The sequence below is a fragment of the Manacus vitellinus genome, unplaced genomic scaffold, assembly GCF_001715985.3.
Source record: "Manacus vitellinus isolate BGI_N305 unplaced genomic scaffold, ASM171598v3 scaffold_43_pilon, whole genome shotgun sequence".
Classification (NCBI taxonomy): Eukaryota; Metazoa; Chordata; class Aves; order Passeriformes; family Pipridae; genus Manacus; species Manacus vitellinus.
In genome coordinates this window covers 3,912,936-3,927,935 of record NW_021940560.1, presented here as the reverse complement: position 1 = coordinate 3,927,935, position 15,000 = coordinate 3,912,936, and the positions used below count along the sequence as shown (strand labels likewise).

At 39.1% G+C, this 15,000-nt stretch overlaps 1 protein-coding gene across 3 annotated transcripts in view; it reads right to left on the bottom strand.

The window, feature by feature from the left end:
* The window catches only part of GTDC1 (glycosyltransferase like domain containing 1), a 175,667-nt gene that overhangs the window by 17,358 nt on the left and 143,309 nt on the right, over positions 1 to 15,000 (bottom strand). For all 3 annotated transcript variants that reach the window (XM_018078917.2, XM_018078918.2, XM_018078919.2), the window contains one exon: positions 374 to 483. In XM_018078917.2, the coding sequence (XP_017934406.1) occupies positions 374 to 483 (110 nt within the window). The remainder of the gene's footprint in view (positions 1 to 373; positions 484 to 15,000) is intronic.

Sequence of the window (15,000 nt, the reverse complement as noted above, 5' to 3'; positions counted from 1 at the left end):
CTGAAAGGGAACTAAGTGTTTTCACCTGCTAAAATCGCAGTCTGTATTTCAGATGAGTGGCCTTGACCTGAAAGATTTTGTTTCCTATCTGAACCATCCAATCACTCACACCTATCTCTCTATGTAAATAAATTTAGAAGTGTTACTGAACCAAAAGTCATAAGTAAAGTTTTGGTCTGACAAGTAAAATAAAAAAATGCTTACCATGTTTAATAATTTTAATTTTACAATGTATCAATATTATTTAGTTTTACAAGTAGGAAGATTTTAAACACGTTCTTTACACTAAGATAAGAAAATACACACATGAAAGCTACTTATGGAAGCATCCATTTTATGTTAACTTTATTGGAAAGAAAAAATGGAAAGGTACCTGGAATTTCACTGAAAGTCTCTCCGAGGACGGACACATGGAAAGGCAGATCTTCCTCTTTCAGCTTCATCAGGACTTTAAAGAAAGTTTCAGGGTCTTTGTCATGTTCCCTTAAAACAAACAGAACTTATCTCAGTATTGTTTACTTGTGGAATTGTTGTTTTTTTTTCATCAGAACAATATTTCTTTTAAATTGTACTTTTGGGGACTAAATGTCCTCAATGTAATTTCCCTCTTTTCTTTGCTTACACTGCATAGGTGAACATTTTCCTCAACACAGGATCACAATTTCATCAGATTCTTCTCTCTTCCCTATCTTAAACTGATTCCTTCACTCTTCAAATTACCAAGTGAGAAGGACCGAGTAACATCTCACTCAACTGAAGGCAAAAGCGTTTTAAAAAACTAGGTAGGAAGAAAACTATTTTTTTTGCCTGTCAAAAGTACGTATATGACTTCTACTACAGTTCACCCTTTTTTTCAGGAGAAATAGGTCAATCAAAAACTCTCCCTAAATGCACAGGATTTCCCAAACTGGAATTTTGGGAATCCATGCTATACTCATGAAAAGCTTCCAATCCATTCAGTGCTTTAGGTAAAGAAAGGAATAAACTACCACAAGGCATTTTCTACCTTTAGACTTTCAAGAAGTTAAGTAGAAGTTGAAACAGAATATAAGAAATCTGTACTTATTTATAATTTCAACCAAAGATAACATTAAGGGTTTGTGTGGATATGACACTCAATGACATGAAACACAATTCAGGTTTACATAAAAACAAATTAACTCCCCAATTTTCTAATCTATCTCCTTTACTAGCACAAAACGAGACGTTCAAAAGGTATTGCAAATGATCTAAATTTCCAAATTTCACAATTTATATTAAAAAAGAAATGAGATAATTTCCTTACTCTAAGGTGAATATTATATCTTGCACTTAATTATTCTGCTTTAAATTATTGTATTTCAGACAGATGTGCACCATATGCCTTTAAAATATTTTGGCTTTATTTATTATTTAGAAAATTCCACCTTTTTCCTTCCTGTATTAAGAGCAAATCTATAGCTCAGCTGTCCTGGTGTCTTTCTTCACAGAGTAATTTTGCAGAATGAATCTGTAGGTCTGTGACTCTGCTATATGAAAGATTAATAATTATATCATTCAGGAAATCTGAAGCCGAATGACATCTGCAGCTCTACATGTCTTAATTTCTCATTCAGTCAATATTTTTGGTTTAGGGAATTAAAATAAATTAATCTTATAATTAATGTGACTTCCCTAGGCTGAGAAACCTTCAGGAATTGGGGAGCTTTCAGAATTAGTAGCATTTTCTTAAAATAAAGCCAGACAATAATCACTTTAAGAAGTCCTCCATTCCCCAGATTTGTTTTGTTCCCAATAATAAAGAGGAATGCAACTGCATAAGCTCCGTAATTTGTTTCACATCTGTGAACCAGGAGTTTTCACGGTGGTTCCAGTAACCGAAGTGGATATGAGCACTGGCTTGGAAAGTGGGGTTCTCCCAGTTGCAAAGATCCCAGATCTTTGTCTATTAGTTTACTGCATCCTCACTCCTAAAAGAGCCACCTGTTTCTGGTAGGTAACTTCTGTGCAGGAACATGCTGCCAGTATTCAGTTCCCTCCAAATGCCCAGCTCGTGGGACATGGGATCGCAATTCAGGATTTGGATTTGGCTGGAAAGGAACATCCCCCTACTGTAAATGCTTGCAAGGAAAACAGCCTTGATGCTGGGAGTCAGTGAAATTCATCACAAAGTTTCTCCTCAGCCTCAGTTTCCCAAAGACAGGCTTTGTGGGTGCTTTATATGTGATGCTGTGAGCCCACCCCGGATCCGCTCATCCCGATGGACCGACGCATCCCTGAGCCGGTAGACTCCACAGCCACGATGCCGACAGAGATCTTTCCAAGCTCTTCACAGCCCCGCTATCAGCTTCACAGTCACAAAAAGTCCTTCCAGCAAAGGATATGCTTTCCCTCTCGCTTTCCAGAAGAGACCAGGGGTCCCAGAGGCAGCCAAAAGTGGAGGATGCTGTTGGAGCCACATTGTCAAGGAGCTGGCAGGAGAACACGGAGCCTTACAGCTCGGCGAAGCCACATAAGCTGCACATATTTAGGAAAACTGATAGGAATTGGAAGTTGCAGCTTTGTTTAATAGGTGGGGAAGAACAGAAGGAAAATTTGGCACCCAGAAGGAATGCTGAAAGGGGAAACGTTTCCTCTGCACTGGAGCCTCTCTTATGGGTTTTCTGCTGTAGGTGAACCTCCTTCCATACCCTCGTTTAAAATATTTCACTTTTAGGTGATACTCATAGATTTTAATTACATATTTCCTGAATCTTATAGTTTTTCTATTTGGGAGCTCATCTGATTTGATTTATTAGTTCCTGTGACTTCTCTACCCCATAACCCATTTATTTTCAGTAAAGACCTACAGAAAGCTTCTAGTCCTTGCATCTACAGACTGCAGTGTATTATTATTCTTGCAGGTTACTACAGGTATTAGCTGCTCCTGGTAGAAAGCAATAAATAGTACAAGACCACCTCTTTGCTGCATCAAAAAGAAGAGAGCTCTGTTTCTTGGCTGACATGGAGAAAATCATATACAATCCAGTCTGCCTTACTCAGCAACAACTGCTAAACACACCAGATTGCCATAGCAGTGATCGTGGAAAAAGATGAACACAATATGGAATGTCTGTTCTGTAAAGATCTGCTCAAAATGATGTGCACTTTTGGCTGCATCTGTTGCATTTTTGAGCTTTATTAAACAGTATTAATTATATATACTCCATTTCCCGAAGAAGAACTGCAAAACAGTATAAAAGCCTGGTACTAAAATGTAAAGTTTTTTTTTTTTTAAGATATTTTGTTTAGGGAAAAAAATCAAGCTAATGTGACTCCAGGGTCTGGCTTTGTTGTTCAGTTAAGGTATTTGAAATGCTTTTGTATTTTCACTTGATTTGATATGCATCTGATAAATGAAAAATAAGAATTGGGCATGGGATGAAGATGCTCTAAATTTCATTGTAAAAACATGAAAACACTAGAATGACCAAACTCCAGCTGTAAATGCCCCAAAACAGACACAGACACCATACCTACATTCAGATTTGAGAGCTCTGCCTTGGAAACATTCCATCTCCTTGTTCAGATACTGCACATTACATTTCTTTTACCCAGGATTTTCAATTTTTGAGTCCAACACCCATTTTAAGAGAGATCTGAACTCTCTCTTAAGAACTGGCTGAAGTTTAGTGATCTAGGCAGAGGGACAAGGTCCAGGGTTCAGCTTGATTTAGCGACTTTCCTTTGTAATCTGAAAACTTTGAAGAGTGTCCTTGAATGGGGAATGTGAAGGTGGTGGGAGCAGCAGCACCAGTGCTGAGCCTCCATTATCTCTGCCTTCGATTCTCTGTTCATAATATGGGTGTGACAATATTATTTCTTCACCACAGAAGGATGCTGTCAGGATTAATTGATGACTTGACATCCCTCTTTTCAGCCTCAAATGATTTAAAAAAGCAACTTCATAGCACTAGGATGATGCTCCTCTATACAATCAATGGCAACAGGCTCCAAAACACCCTTCTGCTCTTCAGGGATTTTGGGAATTCAGCCTGAGCCCTTGAGTCTTACCCACTGATGTGACTGGAAGGATAGTACATGGAGACCAGCTACACTGGAGTTATTCCCCGGGGATGTAAAATACCCAATGATGGAGAAAAACATTAAAAAAATAAATAAAAAATTAACAGAATTTGGCCCTTTACATTATTCAATGCATATTCATCTCCTGAATTCAGTAAGAGACCCATATGGCTTTCTCTGATTTTAGTTTAATTTTTTAAGTATATGTAAACTTATCCTACATGGTGATAATCGTAGTTATTTATGATTTGGAAGAAGGCACATCTAAGCAATGCAATTAGGAAGTAGAAGAGTTGTGGAGAAGAGGCAGGACTTGCTCAAAGGGTAAAATAAATGCAGTATATTAAAACAAAAATTAAAACCTGGGGTTAACGTATTTAATCAGTAACAAAAAAGTGCAAAACCAGGGGAGAAAGTGTTAATATTTGAGGAAATACTATGTACTACATAGAGTATGTAATGCTTGTGAAAGCAACAGCCCTGTCGTGACACCTCTTAGAATCACGGAATCATTTAGGTTGGAAAAGACCTTTAAGACCATCGAGTCCAACCATTAAGGTGCTACATATTCTGAAAGGGTTACAAATAAGCTCAGCTAAAAGCAATATTAAAAGGGTTGATCTTAATCTTCTTAGGACATTTAGCATGGGAGATTTTCAGCAGGAGAGAATCCCAAATTGTGAGGGCACGCAGTATTTCACATTGTACAGTGCCCTAAATCCAAGCAATTCACACTGGGTGCATCTCCTTCTGCCTCCCCATTTCACCAAATTACCTGAATGTCAGATGAGCAAAGGTGGGAAATGTCAAAAAAATCTTCAGAAGTTGAAGCAGCATTTGAATTTTTTAGTTTTTTAAAATTTTTTACGACATGCATCAAAGAGCTAAAAGATTGATTTCTACCTGCCTACAATGATTACTAGAAAATAGCTGGTAAAATAGGCCACTGAAGTATCACTCATAATTGAGGAGGCTGGGCAGCAGTTGTGGAGATCAAAGACAAGCCAAGAGACCTCCAGGGAGAAGGGGACAGGGGACATCAACCACTGCATGACTGCAGAGGAGCACAGGAAAGGTGTGAGGGGCAGGCAGGGGGGCTGGGGAAGCCCATGAGCACAGAATCAATAATTAAAAACTAAGGAAATGATGTTTCAAAGACACAGACATTGACAGGAATGATACTGGTCCTTTCAGGAAAGTGAAATAGTGAGGTGTGAGTTTGGTAGCAACAGGGCAGAGGAGGTGGGCAAAGCAATGTAAAGGGGAGGAGAACCACTAGAAAAGAAACAAAATCATAAAAAAAATAAATATTCCTGGTGAAAACTAAAAAATTATGGCATATCCACACCCAGGGAGAAAAAGGATAAATCCAGGGTAAACAGGAGAGAAAAAGGAAAAGGCACAGGATTGGGAAAATGAAAGAATACAGAAAAAGCAGACTTGGAGATAGGGAGAAGCCGTAGAAAGTACTTGACAGTGCTAGAGAAAAGGTCAGAAAAAAACAGTAAAGATATAAAATAGGAAGCAGAACAGGAGAACCAAGAGGAAGAGAAAAAAGAGAGCAAAGGCACGTGGTGGCAGGAACAGGGAATCGCAGCACAGAGAGGATGGAGAGCCAAAGCACCGTGGAGTAACAGGCAGAAAATCTGCAAAAACCCTTGTCAGAGTTCAAATATGCGAAAGAAAGAAGGTGAAGAAAAGCAAGCACAGTCTCTGCTAGGAGCTGGAAGGTGCATTTACCCCAGGAACATTCTTGGTTGGGGTGATAACAGCAGGAACTTGAGGTTCTTTCCTGTTTGGCCTGACCTGGTACGGCCGTGGGAAGGGTGATGAGAAGGCCACAGGCTGATAAGAGGGATCATATGACATCAGTCTCCTGTTCCCTGTATCTTCCAGGGCATTCTCAAGAAGCCAACAGCAGCACATCAATAAATGGTGCAGTCTTTGTATGCACACCCCACAGAACTAAAAACAAGGCTCCACTTCAAGCCAAACCCAACCTAAAGAACAATAGCAGGGATTTTTTCATTGCATGATACTACTTGCTGTATTACACTTTGATATTTCACATTTAATCTTGAGCTCAGAAAAATCTGAATGTAGGTTTACTGTAATCCAACAATGTTAGAAAGTAGAAATGTAGTCGCAAAAAAATAAACCTGGCCTTCAAAACAGAGAATTGCAGATTTCTGGGCTTTTCCTGACACTGATTTCCCATGAGACAGCTCTGCCCAGGTTTCCCCATCTGCAAGATATGGTCTTAGAGGAGTTTTCATATGGTGAGAATCAGAATCAGTAAATACTTTAGGAGAATAATATTCTTCTCAAAGTAAGAGGACTCATGTTACCAGCCTATTCAATATATCAAATGAAATACATTCTAGTAATTATTTTCACAGAATACTTTCCTAAGTCAAATGACTTTAATATAAATTTTCTATGTTAAGATTAGGGGGGGGGGGAAGTGACAGAAAAAAATTAAAATTTTAATACCAAATTTGTGGTAACAATGCTCATGATAACTGCAAAAGAGAAAATATTACTGCCAGGAAAGAGTTATTAGAAAAGAAAGAGGGGAAAAAGAAATAACTGTGAAATGCAAACATGAAGAAAAAGTTAATTGCTTTTCATTTATTCAATTTATCACAGTATTTTCCCCTCTTTTTACATTTCCAAGATGAGGCAGAGGTAGACTGTAAATATGTAGTTAAGTCCAGTGAGTTTTATTTTTCAGCTGATCTGCTTTATAAAATGTCTTTGCTGTAATTGTGCCTCTAAACATTGTCTGGCATCATCAGCATCAAAAGTTACCACAATATCTAATACCCCCTCAGTTCACAGAAAATGGAGTCAAGTAGAAGAAAATGCTTTTGTGTGAAAAAAAAAGGACCCTACAGAATAAATTTCAGCTGGCAACTGGAGGTCCTACAAGCAAAAAAGGTCCTAATCCTTGTCTGTGCTTGCAGAACACCTCTGCAAGCCAGGAATTAAAAAATGGCACTGGGGAGGCAAAAAGCAGCCAAACAGTACTGGCAAAGACAGTGTTTTATTTTCTATTAGAGCCCATGACGTATTTACAGTGAAAAGTGTGTATTTTACCCTTTGATTTGTTCAAATCACAGACCTGAGAAAAATGGGTGGCCTTTTGCTTTACGCTGGAAAAGCATTTTCTCCTATCTCGTGTTATCTACAAGAGATTCATAAAAATGGAAAAAAAAAAAAGAACCTTGGGAGTTTATTGTTTAGATTCTTCTTCTCCCCTCACAACTCATGAAGGAAAAACTCAAAATAAAATATTGCACGTTCTCTAACCAAAGAAACCTCTGGATCAGCATCAGTCATGGAGCCTCCTGCTTATTTCCTAAAGGGAGATTAACCTTCGAAGACAAAGACTGGTGTTTGGTCTCAGTTATGCTGGTGTAAAAATCAATGATGCCTTTCATTTCTTTTACTCCAACTCGGACAGCCTGGCTGCTCCAAAGTGGAGGGTTCAGACAAAAAAACCATTTTATTTGAATCTGCAACAAAACCCAGTAACTGCTAAGGACTAACTCCAAACAGTTTATTAAAAAAAAAATTAAAGTAACCACCTTTAGTGTTCCAAAGGTAACACAGGAAAAGATTTCTTTTGTTGGGATGAGATAAAATACCTGAGTGACTCTGACAGCCCTGATAAGCACATACAACATACCCAACTGTAATTGAACCATAAAATACTATAAAAAAGTTATGTAATGGTAACAATAAATGGTTATGAATAGGATAATAAGTAGATAACCATGTACTCAAGTGGTTCCTTTAAAGAATAGAAGAAGTTGTATATAAATATAAATTTATATATAAATTACTACATAAAAACTATATTACTACAGATTTGCCTGGAAATGGTGATCCCACCTTACAAGTGGCTCCTCTCTGATTTCCATGGTGGATTCACATTACCAAGTTACAACTGTTTAATACTCCATCACTTGCCTGGGTCAAACACTAAGTCTTGGTCTTTACTGATTAATACCCCAAGAGTAATTAGCTCAGGTACCTGAGATAACTCATCCTTATAACAGCTCCCAGTCAGGAATTTTTCTGGCACCAAGACCAAGGCTTGAAACTCATTATTCAACAAGATAAAAGTAACCCCAAATCTCACTGCTTTCAGAACGAGGAATCAACTCATTGAATTGAGTCAGGTTTTGCAAAAACAGCTGAGAAAAAGTAGTGATTAGAGGACAAAGGGAGGGGGGGAAAAGGGTGAAAACAGGCAGAAAAGGAGAACAGGGAAGAGAAGGGAAAGAGACAAGAGTCAAACAGTGTTGCAAGAAGAGGAAACTAATTAAAAAGAGCTTTAAAGGAAGAAACATAACCCTCCTATTACTGGTGAGAATAAGGAGAAGTATTAGATCACTTGCTTCTGAAATATTTGATTTTTGTCTCCTGAAGGCTATTCCCAAACTTTGATCCAGGGTGCTGTGAATTACAATGGGGGCTGGTGGCACCATCTGCTAAGTTTGCCTGGGACTTTGTATTACAAAACCTCTTCTGTCCTTGCCTATGATGTTTCCCAAAACTAAGGCTTATCTTGGACTATAATCTTCTAGAAAAGTTCTGCCCAAAGTTTTCCAGAACGTCCAAGAACAAGATGAAAAAAACCAAAACACAACACTACCTAGTAAAACTGCAAAGCATATCTTGGATGTATTAGATTTTAAATAAGTCTCTGTTTTATGTATTTGAACGTCTTTTTGTTTTCAAGTAAGAACTGAATATTTGGATGTATTTGGTTTTCAGTCCAAGATATGCTTTTTGTTGCATGTGTTGGAAATCTTCCTAAAAGCGTAGCCAGGCCTTTGGAAAATGTCTTTTTGTGCCTGGTCACTGAACAATGCCCATGTCTTGGGCACACCTTAGGCTAAAGCTGAGCAGGACAGTCCTACTGCTGCAGGTCATGCTGCCAAAACCCAGGCAGGATCTAATATCTGAACTATGAACACAGATCCTGTCTTCACTTTCAGTGACTCATCTGCTGCACTCAGACTAAAATGACTGGACTTTGCAGATTAAAGAACTGGTTCATATGCACTGAAAGTAAGGAAATAAACAAGGAACATACAAGCAATAAGCTTTTCTAGCTTGATTAAAACTCTTAGATTTGAATCAGAAAAAAAGCAAAGGGATCTGATCAATATGACCAGCTCTGAAAGAATAGCATGGCAAAGACATAGGGAACTGAGTGAAGAAGTAAAGGAGATGGGGAAAAGATACAACACAAAGCCAGTTCATATTGGGGAAAATGGGAAACCAGTGTAAGAGACCAAGAGGACAACATGGGTTGGACAAGGGGCCTTAGGAGAAAAGAGGGACCAGGGTGTTGTTGAAAGTCCCTTGCAGAGACAGGGAGTGAAAAGATGGAGACAGAGAAAGACTGAGGAACTAGAGAAGAATGAGATGCAAATTTGCTGCACATGACTGTGTATGAGGAGATGCCCAGGGAACTGAGCCTGGCAAAGACAGAAGGAAGAGGTTTGAAAGGCCAAAACCAGATTAGGTGAATGGAGTAGAAAAGGATTGCTTTGATAGCCACAGGTGGAAGAGCCTTGAGAGAACTTCTTAATCCCACCAGTTCACGTGTGTTTCTGCTCTAAGACTTGGGTTTCACAGCTGTACAAGAAAGAGAAAAGACACCATAAAATGAGTTTCCCGCCATTGGAAAATGGAGAGCCTAGCTTACCAGAGCTGTTAAGGCAAACTGATGCATCTGTTCCAAACTTAAATGATCTTCAAATGTCCAGGGGATGCAGTTGTAGCCTTACATTAACTCAAAATCAGTTTGAGTTCATGGCTCAAGCACTTATTGTAACAGGCTCCAGAGGATGGCACTGAAGTTGGTACTCTGTGAGCAGCTGGATAGCAGAGAGGGATTCACAGTATCATAGAATCATGGAATGGCTTGGGTGGGAAAGGATCTTAAAGCTCATCTCATTCCAACTCTCATGCCATGGACAGGGTCACCCCCTACTAGGGGAGGTTACTCCAAACCCAACCCAACCTGGCCCTGAAGGAAGGTTTTTGTGTGTGATATTTCAGGCAGAATCTCGATATTATTTAACTTTTTTATTATATGTAAAACCATCCCATGGAGTGAAAAACCTCTCACAGGGCTTGAATTTCACTTTTGTAACAGGTAACAGTGCTCTTACAACCTGATACAATTGCTCATTAAGTGCAGCCCAGGTAAGACGCTGCTTCAACCTTGTCTTGACAGGAATGGAGAAAGGTTTTACACCAAATTGGTCTAAACACAATAAGAAGCAGAATTGGGCCACAGAGCTCAAATATAGAAAAGAAAGTGGAGTGCTTAGTACAAGTGAAAGAACCAAGTGTATTTGGGGAAACAGTGAGTAAAAAAATAAGTTTCATTTTAATGCGATTCTTTTTCAGCCTATTAAGTTCTCCAGTATCAGAATGAAGTCTGCTAAAAGTTAGTAAATAAAGGCTTTCAGGAGAGCTTTATTAAATCACTCATGACTTATCAAGTTAAAACTCCCACTCAGATATCTTAATAAAACTTTCAGAGAATATATTTAATTTTCCTGGAAATCAGAAGCCAAATACTAACTACAGGAGTTACTGTCGGCTAAGCCAGCAATCAGCTTCCTGTAAATAGAATATTTGCCAACAACTTGAATTAGTTCTCTAAAGTTTCAGTTTCTGAAGGTCAAATAACTATGTAACTGCTTAATAAAGAAGCAAAGAAGTACCTCTAAATATCTCCAAGCTCTGATGGGCTTATATTCTGCTCCTTAGGTGAGGTATTAGCAAAGCTTATTTATTTTCATTTCCAAGGCTTTTATTTGCTCATTCCCTTGTGGTAAAGCTGATTTCCATGATGATTCCCTTCTTAATTTTAATACCCTTTTTACTCATCATATAGACATAAGAATTTTCCATAAAATAATGAAACCCTTCCAAAGGAAATGAAGACAACTAGAAGAGGAAAGTAAACTACAGCTTACTTCTTTTTTTTTCCCTTTCCCAATTAATTGATCCACTGTCATATGCATATATGAAAGATTTTTTTTTAATGAAAGGAAAATAAGGTTAATTAACATAAAACCCCTCACTCCTTGAGATGTTAAATTTTGTATTTTATCCATGCTGCCTTAAGTGCCTTGATATCCCAGTAATGACCTAGTTCTCCTAATGAGTAACATTAACCCCTGGCTGTAGCTGTCCAGGACTTAATTGTCAACTGGAGCTGAAATAGGAGAGTTTGCCGATCAGCAGGTATGTGGTATATTAACTCATGTCATTTCAGACCCTAATAAATAAATCTGTTGCTAAGGCAACAGGAACATCAGCTGTATCACTTTTTTCTCCCCCCCCCCTTTTTAAAGGAAACTGCCTTTCACACTGAGCTTTTAAAAAAAGGAAATTAGCTACATGTAACCGTAATTAGAAGAAACATCGTCTCTCATCTCAGGAACACATCTACATTAATGAAAAAAGGCATTCAAAAAGAGGACTGCTTTCTGCTGTGACCAGGGTAACTGAAATTATTTCCCTCGACTGAGGGAACGCGACTTGAAGGAAACATCTGAGTGGGAAGAGATCACAAAATATTTCAGCTCTTTGTGTTTCTGAGATAGTTCCTCTCTCCTTTCGCACGCTGCCGATGCCAGCGGAGCAAACTCCTTCGACGATTAATCAGGAGCCCAGGCAATTGAAACCAGAGGAGAAAAAACACCACTCAAACCCAAACACCTTCACTGCCCTCTGTGGATCTTTTGATACGACTGGCAAACATGCAATTTATTGGAAAGCTAAAAGATCGGAGAATCACAGAATAATTCAGGTCAGAAAAGCCCTCAACCATCATCAAGTCCAACCATTACCCCAGCACTGCTGAGGCCACCACTAACCCATGCCCCCAAAGGGCCACATCTATACATCTTTTAAATTCCTCCAGGGATGGTGACTCCACCATTGCCCCTGGTAGCCTGTGACAGAGCTTGACAAGCCTTTCCATGAAGAGATTTTCCCTATTATGCAACCTAAATCTCCTCTGGCACAACTTGAGGCCATTTCCTCTTGTGGTAACTCACTTCCTGCCTCAGTTTCTCTACTTCTAAGTTAAGATCCCAACTACTCATGTTGAAATACTAACAGATTCAAGTTTTTATAGAAAGGTAAAGTGTACACAAGTGCAGGTAGTCCAAATATTTTTGTGTTCCATAAGGTTTGTGAGGGAAGATCTTGGTACTCTCTGGCTCGAGTCTCTCAGCCCCTCGCAGGTGAATGTCACAGCCTTCACTTAATTCCTGCCATTCTATCACAGGATGAAGTGTTTGCCTTAAAATTTGCAAAACTGATAGGTTTTAATTTAGTTTGTAGCTACAGGATGGTTCTTATGAATCTCTAGTTACCCATATCTCAGTCAGAGAGCAGGTAGGAAGGAAACAGAAGAGAGGCTCACAAGGCCAATTGTGTTCCAACTCTTGGAACAGTTATTTTAGGCTCTGCCTATAATATAAACACAACAAAATACTCAAATTTATATCTGGCTTTACAGCTGAAGAATGCAAAAGCAATACAAATCATCTTTGCTTGCCATTATCATCATTTGAGATGTTTTCTCCTCTGGACTATCAACTGCCTATAGCCCTTCGAGGAAATGTGTTGTAAGAAAGAATTGATGCTGAGGTGTTCACTACAGTAGAACTTTCACACCTTCATTACATGCTCTTCATTACATTTCCACAAGCTCTTAAAACCAGTGATCAAGGAAGAGCACATCATCCACTGGAAAGGTTCAATGTCCCTAATCCCTCTGCTGCAGGAAGATATTTCAAGGTTAGACTTCACTGAATGAACAACCAAAGAACGGACATTTCCAAATTGGCCTTCCAGCTAAAGCTGAACTTCTCAGATTATTGCATTAACTTTCTTATTTGTTATTTGGTTGAGTCACCATCCCTGGAGGGATTTGAAAGCCGTGTGGATGTGGTACTTGGGGACATGAGTTAGTGGTGAACTTGGCAGTGCTGGGTTAGCGGTTGGATTCGATGATCCTCAAGAGGTCTTTTCCAACCTAAATGATTCTGTGACTCTAAAAAACTAGCATCTGCCCTCAGACTTAACCCCAGCTTCAATGAAGGTGAAGTTAGACTGTTTTCAAGCGTTCAAGAAGGATGGTTGTCAGCTTCTACACAAATGTATCCACATACACGTTCATGAAACAGGTTCATTCACTGCATGTCATCTGTATCTCAGCCCCAGTGACCACTGTTTTCTTTGGGAGTATTTTCTTAGGCACTGCTAAAAAGTTCTCATTTTGAAATTACATCCTTTCAGCTTTTTATCCTACCTAGTACCTTCTAGTTAAAGCTGTATAAACCCTTGCATTTTATGACTATTTTTTCAGTCTGTCTAATCTATTCACCACATCTACTTGTTCTCTGCAGGCTGTTCACAAAGTAGAGGATGCCTGTTGAGCCTAATGGCACTTCTGGGTACTCAAAAGTGATTTCTAGGTGGACCACCTATTCTTTCCTCTTCTGTTGTCCTGCCACACCTGCAACTTGATGGGATAAGCTTTGGTCCAAAATATTTGACAGCATGAGGAAAATATGAGTCACTGTATATTCTCAAGTGTCTCTATATGCAATGGTTGTGAATTCAAACAGTAACTACACAAATTCTGTATTGTGCTGCCAAGATAAAGAGGAACAAGTTACTATTTAATACTTGTGTTTTATATATATGTATTTATAAAATATCATATATTATATATTATATAATGTTATATATTATGCATAATTTAAAAATATATTTTATATATACAAAATAAAGACAAAATACTATTAAAAATCCCTTTCCAAGGACTCTCTTCAGAGTGAAGAGGACCAGGTCCTCAAGTGGGCAGCCACATGGTGACGACAACATCACCTTTCCTCCATGCACTCATTTCTTTGTGATATCCTACATTAAAACAAGACAACTGGGTACAGCACTATCTCTGCACACACCGCTTTCCCTTACACCAGACATCTTCAGATAATTGTTGCCATCTAGATTTGCATTTTTTTTTTTCTTCTGAATTTACTCATCGTGACTTCCACCGCCGTTCCTCCTGCTCCCATATCTCCTGCCCCCTGTCCTTCCCCAAGCTCTTGTCACACACTGGTAGGTATGACAAGAGATAACAGCCTTATCAGATCTTCCACGTGAATTGACAGCAGCTATTTGTTTGCATGTGTGTGTAAATTCTTGCAGATTCCCCGTGCGATTTTTTTTTTATCACACCCGTGCAATTAGGGGAAGAAGAATTGATTTCTGACAACTTTCTCTTATCAAGCGTTTAACTGCTGAGATGATACAGAGCACACAGGGAAAAAGAAAAAACATAAGGTTTGGGTGAATGACTTGAGTTCAAAGCAGCACTGCAGGTCTTCTCCATGAAAGAGCAAAGTAAAGAGCCACCAATCTTATAATAAAATTACACACACGCCACCTGGATGACATGTCTGTGGCCAGGGGTGCAACAGGTTTGCAGCTTCACACATCCACTGTCATGCTCATATGCAAAGACAGCTGAGGAACATGCTGGTGTACCTCAATTACAGCAAAAAATAGGTTTGGCAAAGGTCTGTGGCCTCACTGGGGACAGTGAGAGGGAATAATGGATGTATAAATGCTGGTGGGCTAGTTTTTGAGGTGGAGAGGAGGATCATGCCACACTGGTCACTGTCCTCCTCATAATATACTCATCCTTCAAGTATCATAGAATCATGGAATGGTTTGGGTTGAAAGGGACCTTGAAGACCATCTTGTTCCACACCCTGCAATGGGCATGGACACTTTCCATTAGCCCAGATTGCTCCAAGCCCTGTCCAACCTGGCCTTGAACAGCTGCTCTGGGCAACCTATGCCAGGGCCTCACCACCCTCACAGCCAAGAATT